The following is a 13,490-nucleotide window of genomic DNA, read 5'->3' as shown; positions in this document are numbered from 1 at the left end:
TCAAGATTCTCTTCGCCAGCCAATTAAATAATAATGGCCGTTTAATATTAAATATTAATATTAAACCAATTAAATATTAATGGCCGTTAAAGCCAGTAATTTAAATTACTGGCTTTAACGGCGAAGTGGCCAGTAATTTAAATTAATTAAGTAATTTAAACCACATATAACACAGACGTAAAAGTTAGACGTGCGTGCCTGGGATGCGATGTTCGAGATCCAATCTACACGAAGCGTTTTTGCTCAACGTTTCTGATACGAAACGCTATGGTTTGGCTCTTTCGGCAGTCGTGTTTTCTGCCACGTATAACTTAGGTACCTTTAACAGAGCTCTCTCCGTCACTAGTTTCATACAATCGTAGTTCCAATTTCATATGAATATTAAGCAACCAAAGTCCATGAAATTTTGCAGACATATTCTAGAAACTAATATCTGTGTCTGTGGTGTTTTAGATTTTTCTAAAAATATGTAGTTTTAAAATTACAGGGACTCAAAGATTTGTATGAAAATTTTTAAGACCGCGTAACTTTGAAACCGAATAAGTATTTTAACAGAAATGTAGAAAACCACAGACATAGATATTAGTTTCTAGAATATGTCTGCAAAATTTCATGGACTTTGGTTGCTTAATATTCAAATGAAATTGGAACTACGATTGTATGAAACGAGTGACGGAGAGAGCCCTCTTAAAATTCAAATTCAAAATATTTTAATTCAATTAGACTTTTACCTACAAGTTCTTTTGAATCGTCAAAAGCATATACCACTGGTTCGGAATGCCTTTCCTACCGAGAAGAACCAGCAAGAAACTCGGCAAGAAACTCTTAAGAGTGAAGAGGCATCTAGGCAAGCGCGCTCCAACTTAGATCCCATCATTGCTTTCTTTATAGCATGTTTGTCATCAAGCGCAAGCCTATCATGCAACAAAATAATTGAACCCCCGACCTCCCAAATCAGAGGGCGTTGTCTTCTGTTCGAAATGTCGCGGGTCTAAGTTATGTTAGTTAGTCACACTAATATTATAAAGGCGAAAGTTTGTATGTGTGTGTGTGTGTGTGTGTGTGTGTGTGTGTTTGTTACTCCTTCACGCTAAAACTACTGGACGGATTGGGCTGAAATTTAGAATGGAGATAGATTATACTCTGGATTAGCACATAGGCTACTTTTTATCCCGGAAAATCAAAGAGTTCCCACGGGATTTTTAAAAAACTACATCCACGCGAACGAAGTCGCGGGCATCAGCTAGTTAGTAAATAAAACAAACAAGAGTGATTGCTAAAACCGTATTTATTATGTAAACCGTGTTTATTAATTTCAGCGATATCTTAACATAAGCAGGATCCAAAAGGTACGGGTTCGATATTAAAATTAATACAAGGACCTAAGGTTGGGGAATAACCAAAATTGCCGGTCAATTGCGCGGGAATGCATGATGGGATGAATACCTCCGCCGCTGGTGCGCAAGAACCTATAGAATTACCACAGAAGGTCGCTGGTGCCCCACAAAAATCAAATCCTGAACAACCTGGGTTGCAAGGTGTGACAATTTCACGACAACACCCATACGGGTTGGCAGGAATCACTTCTGGCATACCAGCACACCCTGGGTTACAGATGGGTGATATGACTTCAGGACACCCACTGTAGTATTGTATACAAGGCTGTATAATCTCTTGTACTCCGCAACCTGGGTTGCATGGTGAAATATATTCTGTGACACCAAAAGTGTTATAAGGATTGCCATAATTGCAATTACAATTTGATGTTATAACTTCAGGAATACCATAACATTGTCCGCATAGAGGAATAGTCTCTGGTGTTCCATAAGTACTACACGTACTGATAATTTCTCCACAAGAGTTGTAAGGAATTGAAGTAACTAACTCATTGTAACATATATTACGGCCATTGTTATATGGTATTGTAACTACTGCATTTCCACAAGTAGGAACATATTGGTTAACATATTCAGTTCCACAAGGGTAATAATTTGAAGCACATCCAATATTTGGATAACTAATTTCAGTGCATCCACCTAAATATGGATAAGGTTCTATTACAGGTGATATAACTTCTATAGGTGTAGCGCAAGATGATATAGGAGTAGCGCAAGATGCTACTGGAATAGCGCAAGATGCTATAGGAGTAGCGCAAGATGCTATAGGAGTAGCGCAAGTTGCTATAGCATTAGCGCAAGTTGCTACAGGAGTAGCGCAAGATGTAGCGTAAGATGCTATAGGAGTAGCGCAAGATGCTATAGGAGTAGCGCAAGATGCTATAGGAGTAGCGCAAGATGTTATAGGACTAATATATTCATAGCACGGGGTTTCTATAGGAAACAAATTTGGTAGGCAAGATGGACCTAATTGCGATTGTAAAATGTCCTTAACTATAAGTAGTTGTAAGGCATTAAGTAAAGCTGTTGTTACTGAGTTGTCTACTACAGTAGTTGGTATTATAGGTGTGGTTGGGACTTGGGGTATTGAAACCATTGGTGGGCAGCTAATAACCTCCACTTCTGGACAGTAGCATAGTTGGGATTGGACCTGTAACCAAAAACAAATAACATTAGAGCATGATTTATAAAATACTAGCTGATGCCCGCGACTTCGTCCGCGCGGGAACTCTTTGATTTTTCGGGAAAAATAGTAGCCTATGTGTTATCCCAGGGTATAATCTATCTCCATTCTAAATTTCAGTCCAATCCGTCCAGTAGTTTATGCGTGAAGGAGTAACAAACATACACACAGACACACACATACACACATACAAACTTTCGTCTTTATAATATTAGTGTGATAATGTGACTAGCTGATCCCCGCGACTTCGTCCGCCTGGATTTACATTTTTTAAAATTCCGCGGGATCTCTTTAATTTTCCGAGATAAAAAGTAGCCTATGTGTTAATCCAGGGTATAATCTATCTCCATTCCAAACAGCCAAATCCGTCCAGTAGTTTTTGCGTGAAGGAGTAACAAACATACACACACACACACACACACACACACACACACACATACAAACTTTCGCCTTTATAATATTAGTGTGACTAGTTGATGCCCGCGACTTCGTCCGCGTGGATTTACATTTTTCAAAATTCCGCGGGAACTCTCTGATTTTCCGGGATAAAAGTAGCCTATGTGCTAATCCAGGATATTATCTATCTCCATTCCAAATTTCAGCCAAATCCGTCCAGTAGTTTTTGCGTGTTATAGTAACAAACATACACACATACACACAAACTTACGCGTTTGTAATTTTAGTGTGATTTTACATACCTGACACAATAAGGCTGCAAATGCAAAGATTACAATTCTATACTCCATCTTGAAATGAAGCCACTGGAATGACACAGTAACCTTTTATATAGGTTACTTGCATAATGTCATGTGAACTTATTGCGTATGCAATACCTAATTATTTTAGAAATTATGATAAAGATGTTTTGAATTGTTTCACAAAGTATCTTTATAATAAAACCACTATATAGAGCAAGATCCGAGGACCACCAGACTTTTTTAGGGTTCCGTACCTCAAAAGGAAAAACGGAACCCTTATAGGATCGCTTTGTTGTCTGTTTGGCTGTCTGTCTGTCAAGAAATCTATTGGGTACTTCCCGTTGACCATGAAATCATGTTTGGTGGGTAGGTAGGTCTTATAGCACAAGTACAGGAATAAATCTGAAAACCGCGAATCTGACTCGCACTTGACCGGTTTTTTTATTATTATTCAGATACAAGTTAGCCCTTGACTGCAATCTCACCTGGTGGTAAGTGATGATGCAATTTAAGATGGAAGCGGGCTAACCTGGAAGGGGTATGGCAGTTTTCATTAAATCCATACTTTGGTTTCTACACGGCATCGTACTGAAAAGCTAAATCGCTGGGCGGTACAGCTTTGCTGCTAGTAGAGTGGTAACTAGCCACGGCCGAAGCCTCCCACTAAGAAAAAAAAACTCTCTGATTAAAAAAAATTGAATAATATCTAAAGTGGAGTAGAATTATGTAGAAACTACAGTATGTAGGATTTCTAAAAAATCACACTTAATATTATAAAGGCGAAAGTTTGTATGTGTGTGTGTGTGTGTATGTTTGTTACTCCTTCACGCAAAAACTACTGGACGGATTGGGCTGAAATTTAGAATGGAGATAGATTATACCCTGGATTAGCACATAGGCTACTTTTCATCCCGGAAAATCAAAGAGTTCCCACGGGATTTCAAACCTAAATCCACGCGGGCGAAGTCGCGGGCATCGGCTAGTTGATAATATGGTCTGTCTATCTAAATAACATTTAATACATACCTACATTTAAATAAATCTTAATTTTGTCATGTTCTTTAATACTTTATGCAACACAAATCTTATGTAAGATTGTGTTATATAGAAAAAGGTAGATAAGGCACGAACGATTATGGAACTAAAAATTCCTAATTATGTAATATTTTTTTTTACTCGATTTAAAATTTAAAACAACGTTGAAATTTATGAAATAACTAGCTTATTGCCGTGACTGCGTCCGCTTGGACTACACAACTTTCAAACTTGACCCCTCAGGGGTTGAATTTTCAAAAGTTCTTTCTCAGTCTACTGTGGTCTACGTCCAGTCCAGTAGTTTGGGCTGTGCGTTGATAAGTCAGTCAGTCAGCCTTTCCTTTCATATATTTAGATATATTTGATAGCAATTTTTGTATATTATTTGATAAAATTAAAAAGAAATACTAAGGAAAAGCAATATCGCAAAATGTGGTTCATTAGAAGTATAGCATAGTATTCATCACTCTAAGAAGTATAACTGATTGCCCACCACTTTTACAAGCCTTCCAGTTAAAAGTCCCACGCAGAATTCCCCGCCACGCAACCGGTCTTTTACACCAACCCATAGCCAGAACTAACCTCAAACAATTTTTCGCCGTATCCAGATTAACTAAAACCTACAACACAATCAGTAAAGAGGTTGACATCTTCCACAACACACTACCAAAATTCAAGAAACAAATAATGGAATTGTTAAGGTCATAAATCGGTCCATATTACATACTACAATTACACATTACTTATTACTTGTAGTCACTTTCACCATTTGTTCATTAATAACTAACTAGTTAGTATTTTTATTTTACTTTATTTTAAGGCATAAATTTTGTACATTGTACCTAAACTTTTTTATTGTTTAATAATGATTATTTTTTATTTCTTTTGGCACAAGTTGTGACACCTAATTAATAAGTTATATATTTAATAATGTGTGTGTGTATTTATAGATTTAAGAATGTATTAAGTAATATTATAATTTTCTGGTGTCCTAATAAATAAATAAATAAATAAATAAATTAGTACCACGACTATGAATGATCAGTTCTCTCGTAGTATGTTCATTATACTAGTAGGATGAGTACAATAAAATACAAAAATATGATTTAAGTAGATATTTATTTATTCAACGTTCCCTTACTAACAAAATATGTACAAATAATATTAATAAAAACTATGGGACTTCGTCTGTGGTGGCGTTTGCTGGCGCGCGTGTTGTGACTTTTTGGAGTGTTTTTTTTTTTGTTAAAACTGACTGGAAAGCGCTCTAAGGGGGTGTCGTGCGTATGTCGGCGAGCGCCGGCACAGACGGGGTCCATACTTGTATAGTTTAGCTAACTTGTTACAAATAACTACAAACTTAACATTGGCTAATCATTGTAAAAGCCAGACGAGAGAAAAAAAAAAACTATTAATACTACGACTAGAGCACAATTTATTCATACCAGAGATCGCCATCCATATTAATGTTATAATAATGCGAAAGTGTCCTGTGTGTCTATCTGTCTGTCTGTCTGCTACCTTTTCATGGAGCAACAGTTCTCACGGGATCTTTAAAAACCTAAATCCACGCGGATAAAGTCGCGGGCATATATATTAAAATAAATCAGACATCGAAAACAAATCCTTATTATTATCAGCTGCCATCATAGCAGCGTATGGGCTTTGAAAATTACTCTTCAACGTAAATGCAGATGGCGAAGGATCAGACAATGACGAAGAAGCTGCAATGGCGTCATATGGAGACATTAAATTAAAACCAGATCTTGATAAAGGCGACCCTGTGCCATATGAACCTAATCCTAACATACCTTTAGATATTATACCATCGTCACCAAAGTTTGAACTCCCTAAAAATTTAGCATTACACATTTCACAAGGACTTTGAAGATTATAAGGATTAGATGCTGGTAATTCTGTAGGATAAACTAATTCTAGGATAGAATCAGATAAATTAGACATTGATTCAGTTGATTCTGATCTGGGATGATTAATAATGTTATTAACTATTAATAATTGTAACGCAATAGCTAAATTATTAATTACATCCGTGTCTAATGCTCTTGAACTAGTTTTTGGTAAACAATCAGATTTCGACAAAGCCAATGATTGTAATGAGTCGAGTAATGATGTAGGAATCTCTGATGATTGTAAATTAGAAGTCAAATCAGTAAGGCATGTAGATTGTTGGGTTTCTATAGGCTTCTGATTTGCTATGAATTCTACAACTTTCTGATAGCCTGGCTCATAATCTGAAGGTATATGAATTGTTGGTGGTATAAGTTCTGATGTTTTCTGATACGTTGGTGATTGATATTCCACAGCTGACTGAATGGTTGGTGTTAATAACTCTACAGCTTTTTGGTACGGATATTCCATTGATTGGAATGGTGGAGCGACATATTCAGTCACTTGTTGGAATGGCTGACGATAATCCACAGTTTGGATTGCTGGAATGATATATTCTCCGGGTTTCTGGTACGGTATTCGGTATTCTACAGGCTTTTGAGTTGGTACAACTGGTGGTACAAATTCTGCTGATTTCTGATACCTTGGTGATCGGTATTCCATACCGATCACCGGTGATGGAATAGTTGGTGCAGCTATTTGTGTTGGATAAGGTGGTCGAAATTCCATAGGTCTTGGAACAGTCGGTGGTAAAGGTGCTGGAGGTCTTGGATAACTTGGTTGTCGATATTGTACAGGTCTTGGTGCTTGTGTAGACCTCTGATACGTTGGTTGAGCTGCTTGGGTGGCATATCTCGCGTAGTACGATTGGTAGTCTTGATAAGGGTTTGAGGATCTTGGATCTCGAACGACGTAAGGACTCGGTGAATAGCGCTGCACATACGACGGTGTGACCTGAAAATATATAATCATTGTATATTATATCTACTTACACATATTTTTAACTAGCTGACGTGGATTTAGGTTTTTCAAAATCCCGTGGGAACTCTTGAATTTTCTGAGATAAAAAGTAGCCTATGTGCTAATTCAGGATATTATCTATCTCCATTCTAAATTTCAGCCCAATCCATCCAGTAGTTTTTGCGTGAAGGAGTAACAAACATACACACACACACACGACACACACACACATACAAACTTTCGCCTTTATAATATTAAGTGTGATAGCAACTGACTCAATATATAATACTAACTGACGCAATAATTGAAAAGTATATTGTCAAGTAAAAACCAGTCAAGTGCAAGTCGAATTCCCATACGAAGGATTCCGTACCATCATTCAAGGTATACACACTGCAAGTTAAAAACGGACCTCCCCATCTATATTCGATTTAGTAAATTAAATTTTTTATCTTGTAGATAGAACCCTTTCTTTGGGAGTCCAGCTCGTCCGGACTGGTTTTTAGGGTTTCGTACCTCAAAAAGAAAAACGGAACCCTTATAGGATCACTTTGTTGTCTGTCTGTCTGTCCGTCGTGTCTGTCAAGAACATATAGGGTACTTCCCGTTGACCTAGAATCATGAAATTTGGCAGGTAGGTAGGTCTTATAGCACAGATACAGGAATAAATCTGAAAACCGCGAATTAGTGGTTACATCATTAAAAAAAATTTAAATGTGTTTCAATTTTCAAAGTAAGATAACTACCAAGTGGGATGTCATATGAAAGGGCTTTACCTTAACATGCTAAAACAGATTTTTATTTATTTTTATGCATAATAGTTTTTGATCTATCGTCCAAAATGTCAAAAAAATACCCGAGTACGGAACCCTCGGTGCGCGAGCCCGACTCGCACTTGGGCGGTTTTTTGAATTCAGTTAACACTGCAGTTTCAACTTAGAATTTCAAGCATAAAATGTATTTCATTTTAGTTAAAATGAAGGAAGTTCCTTTGTTAAGAGCACAGTAGCAGTATTAACTTTTTATCTTTACCTTTGTAATTAGGAATTCCGTTAGAATAACTAAAACTAATCTTCGAGCCATATTGGTCCAGTGGGAGCAAAGTAACTGCAGTTTTATATCTAGACTTTTGTTGATATAGATTCTCGAATTATCTAACATCTTTTATCGAGCACGTTTTAGGTAAATTGTTACTGTTATCAGTATAAAGAGCAAATTGATTAAGTAATTGATTAATTACCGCGTTTAATAGCCTCATCGGGTGACAGAAGGGCTGGCTCATTTTTTGCGCAACGGATCAGCCTGGCTGTCCAACGCGGAAATGCAGCAAGTATTCTTGGCACCATTCCACGCGGGCATGATTTGTATAGTAATTAGATAAGGCTAGTTTTAAGTTTTATTGTAATACTAGCTGATGCCCGCGACTTCGTTCGCGTGGATGTAGTTTTTTAAAAATCCCGTGGGAACTCTTTGATTTTCCGGGATAAAAAGTAGCCTATGTGCTAATCCAGGGTATAATCTATCTCCATTCTAAATTTCAGCCCAATCCGTCCAGTAGTTTTAGCGTGAAGGAGTAACAAACATACACACACACACACACACACACACACACACACACATACAAACTTTCGCCTTTATAATATTAGTGTGATATTAGTGTGATAGAATAAGTATAATTGATTAAGTTAATGAATGTTACGTAATATTTGTTGTCAGCGTATTTTTTCAGTTTAATAACAAGTGTAAATTAATTTATAACACCCCCGACAAGTGAAGGTTACAGTAACTAGAAAAGAGCTGATAACTTTCAAACGGCTGAACCGATTTTCTTGGATTATAGCTAAGAATACTCGCGATCAAGCCACCTTACAAACAAAAAGACTAAATTAAAATCGGTTTACGATGCCACAGACAGATACACAGATACACACGTCAAACTCATAACACGCACTTTATTGTGCATAAAAATTAATAAAAATCTGTTTCAGAATGTACAGGTAAAGCCCTTTCATATGATACCCCATTTTGTATATCTTATTTTGAAAATTGAGCTGGGTATCAAATGAAAGGGCTTTACCTATACATTCTAAAGCAGATTTTTATTTATTTTTATGCATAATAGTTTTTGATTTATCGTGCAAAATGTTGAAAAAAATACCCGAGTATGGAACCCGCAGTGCGCGAGTCTGACTTGCACTTGGCCGGTTTTTTTCCTTTACTTGTGCTACCTGCCTCATTTCTGATTTGAGCACGTAAATAAACTCCGAGCATAGCTGCTCTCCAACAAAGATACATTTCATGAAATGGCGGCTGAAAGTAAATATAAATGGAAAATAGCCGTTTCTGTTTCCACATCACGTCCAGGCAGCAAGATTGAGTTTCGCGTTACATTATGCTCCCATCCGTTCTGGATGTGTTCCCATTTCGTATTTTAATGTAACGTTTGATTATTTGGTACTAGACTCTAAGCGCCCGCGACTTTGTCCGCGTGGATTTAGGGTTTTTTTAAGATCCCTATTTGATTTTCCGGGATAAGAAGTTGCTTATGTCAGTAACATTGACGCAAGCTACCTCGGTACTAAATTTCATACAAATCGGTTAAGTGTTTTTAAGAATCCTGTGGGAAATCTTTGATTTTCCGGGATAAAAAGTAGCCTATGACCTTCCTCGGGATATAAGCTAACCCTGTACCAAATTTCGTCAGAATCGGTTAAACTGTTGGACCGTGAAAAAGCAGACAGACGGACACACTTTCGCATTTATGATATTAAGTATGGATATTAGGATATTAGGATTAGCATTAGGATTATACCGCCGATTCTAAATTAATTACTTACTAGAGGATGCCCGCGGCTTCGCCCGCGTGGATATCGATTTTTCAAATCCCGTAGGAACTCTTTGATTTTCCGGGATAAAAAGTAGTCTATGTCCTTCCCTGGGATGTATTTCAAGTCTGTACCAAATTTCATTAAAATCGGTTCAGCAGTTGGGCCGTGAAAACGTAGCAGACAGACAGACAGACAGATAGACAGACACACTTTCGCATTTATAATATTAGTATGGATTATGAATTCTGAATTACTAGATGATGCCCGCAACTTCATCCACGCGGATTTAGGGTTTTTTAAGGATTCCACTGGGACACTTTAATTTTCCAGAACTCAAACATAGGTAAGTACATAATATTAGGTACAGCTGGGATACAAGATGTTTCTGCATCCTTAATGACCTAGACAGAAATAACCTAGGTTGTCCTTCTGCTGGATACAAGCTCAAATTTACAGTATCAAATTTACAGACAGACAGACACTTTTACATTATAACAATAAATAATTTTAGTACTAGGTACATAATATGGATACTTTATACTTAAATAACTTTTCTTAAGTAACTTACGTAGGCTCACAAGAAATCTTATTTTTAACCCCCGACCCAAAAAGAGGGATGTTATAAGTTTGACGTGTGTATCTGTGTATCTGTCTGTGGCATCGTAACTCCTAAACTAATGTATCGATTTTTATTTAGTTTTTATTTTGTTTGAAAGGTGGCTTGATCGAGAGTGTTCTTAGCTATAATCCAAGAAAATCGGTTCAGCCGTTTGAAAGCTATCAGCTCTTTTCTAGTTACTGTAACCCTCACTTGTCGGGGGTGTTATAAATTTTTAATTTACACTTGTATATTAAAACAATAAATAATAATTTTGGTACTACATAATATGAATACTTTATACTTAAATAACTTTTCTTAAGTAACTTACGTAGGCGTCACTCGAAATTTTTTTTTTTTAAATATCAGTACTGCAGTAGACATTTTTGGATAGGTACCTAATTTAGATACCATTTCTTAATTCTTAGAATTTTGATTAAAAGACAATATTTAACTTAGAAGTTAGATATCTTTCATCTTGGAATAATAATCTACTAAATCAACTTGTTAAATATACCAAGTTTGGAACTTTGAATAATAATTGAGTTCCAGCATTACTAAATTGAATAATACACGTATTTGGTTTCCCGGGTTAAAGAAGGAGATAGTTGGGTAAATAAAATTAAATCAACGCTTGTTTAACAATAAATTTATTAATCAATCGCCAAATAACCACAAATATAATATAATACATATATAATTTAAAAAAAAAAACCACAAAACAAATGAAAACTTAATTAATTAACACCCATGAATTGTGCTGATTCTTAGTTCCATCTTTTAACTGCTGAGGATATTGACGTTTGATATTTTTTTACATAGGAAATCTATTAAGAATTCAAAATTCGTTGGAAAAATGTGCCCAAAACCAAAAAGAACAAAGAATACAAAAAAATTGTTTTACCTAGGTACGTAGTTATCGAACTTTAGATGCATATTATTATTTTAGTAATACATATTAGGAAATTTAGTATGCCCATAACCTCGTACGGGCGTATACCCGTATGAGGTACGGGTATGGGTATATTCTGCACTGAGGACGGTACGGAGTACCGGCATCTAGGACGATATCTATCTGTAAGGCATTCGCTAAAATATTCGCTTCGCCATCTTGGATAATTGTTGAGTATCTCAATTTTAAAACCATAGACCCAGACAAAATGGGACTTTGATGAGACGCGGCGCCTAGAATGACTGTAAGGATTTTTAGTCGTTTCCCTATCTAACTAGCTAGACACAATGTTCAATGTGAAATAAGTTTTTTAGTTTTGAAATGTATGTGTTCTTGAGGTAAAGGGTGTAAAAGGTGGAAGTAAGTTAAAAATAGCTAGTTTCTAATGTATATTACAATTTATTAATTAAAAACGAAAAATTAACACAATGGAAACAACAATATTATGTAATTTAGTCAACAAACATCACCAATTACTAACAAAACGCATTTTAGTAGATATAGTTATATGCAGGCATGCCCATCACCTCGTACGGGTAAAGAGGCATCTCGCACGGGGTGGGGAGGGTAGTACTCAACAAGTTACTAACTACTAGCAACTGTAAGGCATTTGCCAAACTGTTGGCCACGCTACTGTCTTGCATAACTGTTGGGTATCCAACTTCTGATACCACTGGTCCAATAGGCCCAGAGATTATGGGGGTCTGGTAGATGGGGGGCAAGATTTGACCTCCACATGGGGTAGGGAGGATTGGTAGACCTGGTTCTCTGTAAAGGACTTGGTTTGGCAGGATGGTTTCCACGACGTTAGGTCCCATTGTCGGTACAACTCGGTTGATGCATTGGGTGTAGGCAGTCTGTGGAAAAAGATTATGTTGTAAGTATAGAATAGTTATTTTGTGTCACAAGGTGGCAAAGTGATATTTTGTTCCTCGAGGACGTTATTTTGAATTCAGAGCGAAGCGAAGGCTTCTAACGCAGATTCCTGAGCGTAGCGAGGAATTTAATATACTTATGTGACCCGGGAACAAAATATTTTGGCCACCCATTATTTTCCAGAGAGAAAGTTCAAACTTCCATGGAAGTCTGAACGTTCTTTCTGGAAAATGGAATTTTTATGCCCCTTCGATTATGCAATATTCGTTTTCGAATAGGTGTGATGAAAAAATAATCAGGCCAGATTTTTCAATGATGCCGTATCTAAACTGACTAGCAAATTTGAAATTCGGGCTATTTCCAATAGTCTATAAGTCTAATAGTAACTGCCAATGTAACTGACTGACTGACATTCACACACGTACTGGGTCTAGACTCTAGAGGTTATAAAGGAAGGTCTCATTGGTTCTGAATATGCTCGGAAAAGTATGGTAATAATTTTACTTTAGTAACTTTGAATTTTTAAAAAGCTCTCAAGAACTTGGTTATGCCAGGCAAATAATTTTTAAAACGAGAACTTTTTAATTACCTGAAGAAGAATTCCTTGGATAGCAATAAATGCAATTAGTCTGGACGCCATTTTGAATTTTGTTTTTTTAAAACAAACAAATGACTTGGAAGTAAAGATCGAATGAATTTTAAATTGTAATTAACAGTATTTATAATTAAAGTTTATCACAATATTGCAAAATAGATTTTTTTATGTAATCTTTTTACAAGAAACTTTTTTCAACTTCGTTGATAATTTTTGTTATCAATTTTATTTCTTATCTATTTTCTAATACTAATAGGTATTTATTATACAATAGATAGTTTCTAGTTATAACTATGTACCTAATAATGTAAATATTATTATTTGAAAGATAAGATATTTTTTGTAACCACTGATTAAACAATAAGATTACACTTCGAGTTTCCGGTAGGTGCTTACCTACTTGATATACGTACTCACATATTTTTGGAACCTTTTCAAAATGTTTAAAGCATTTTTTTCG

At 36.1% G+C, this 13,490-nt stretch overlaps 2 protein-coding genes across 2 annotated transcripts; both read right to left on the bottom strand.

The window, feature by feature from the left end:
- Nucleotides 1-1,270: 1,270 nt before the first annotated feature.
- On the bottom strand, nt 1,271-3,459 carry LOC123879103 (guanine nucleotide-binding protein subunit gamma 4-like). Its single transcript, XM_045926643.1, has 2 exons — nt 3,279-3,459; nt 1,271-2,547 (listed from the first exon to the last, which is right to left on the bottom strand). Exons 1-2 carry the CDS (start codon nt 3,324-3,326, stop codon nt 1,327-1,329), a joined length of 1,269 nt encoding a protein of 422 aa, XP_045782599.1. The 5' UTR covers nt 3,327-3,459; the 3' UTR covers nt 1,271-1,326.
- A 2,220-nt stretch (nt 3,460-5,679) lies between these two features.
- On the bottom strand, nt 5,680-13,165 carry LOC123878941. Its single transcript, XM_045926317.1, has 4 exons — nt 13,025-13,165; nt 12,054-12,416; nt 8,214-8,342; nt 5,680-7,175 (listed from the first exon to the last, which is right to left on the bottom strand). The coding sequence occupies exons 1-4, from the start codon at nt 13,073-13,075 to the stop codon at nt 5,910-5,912; spliced, it is 1,809 nt and encodes a 602-aa protein (XP_045782273.1). The 5' UTR covers nt 13,076-13,165; the 3' UTR covers nt 5,680-5,909.
- Nucleotides 13,166-13,490: the final 325 nt, after the last annotated feature.

This window comes from Maniola jurtina, chromosome 27 (genome assembly GCF_905333055.1).
Source record: "Maniola jurtina chromosome 27, ilManJurt1.1, whole genome shotgun sequence".
Taxonomy (NCBI): Eukaryota; Metazoa; Arthropoda; class Insecta; order Lepidoptera; family Nymphalidae; genus Maniola; species Maniola jurtina.
The sequence above is the reverse complement of the archived record's forward strand: the minus strand, read 5'-3'. Positions and strand labels throughout refer to the sequence as shown.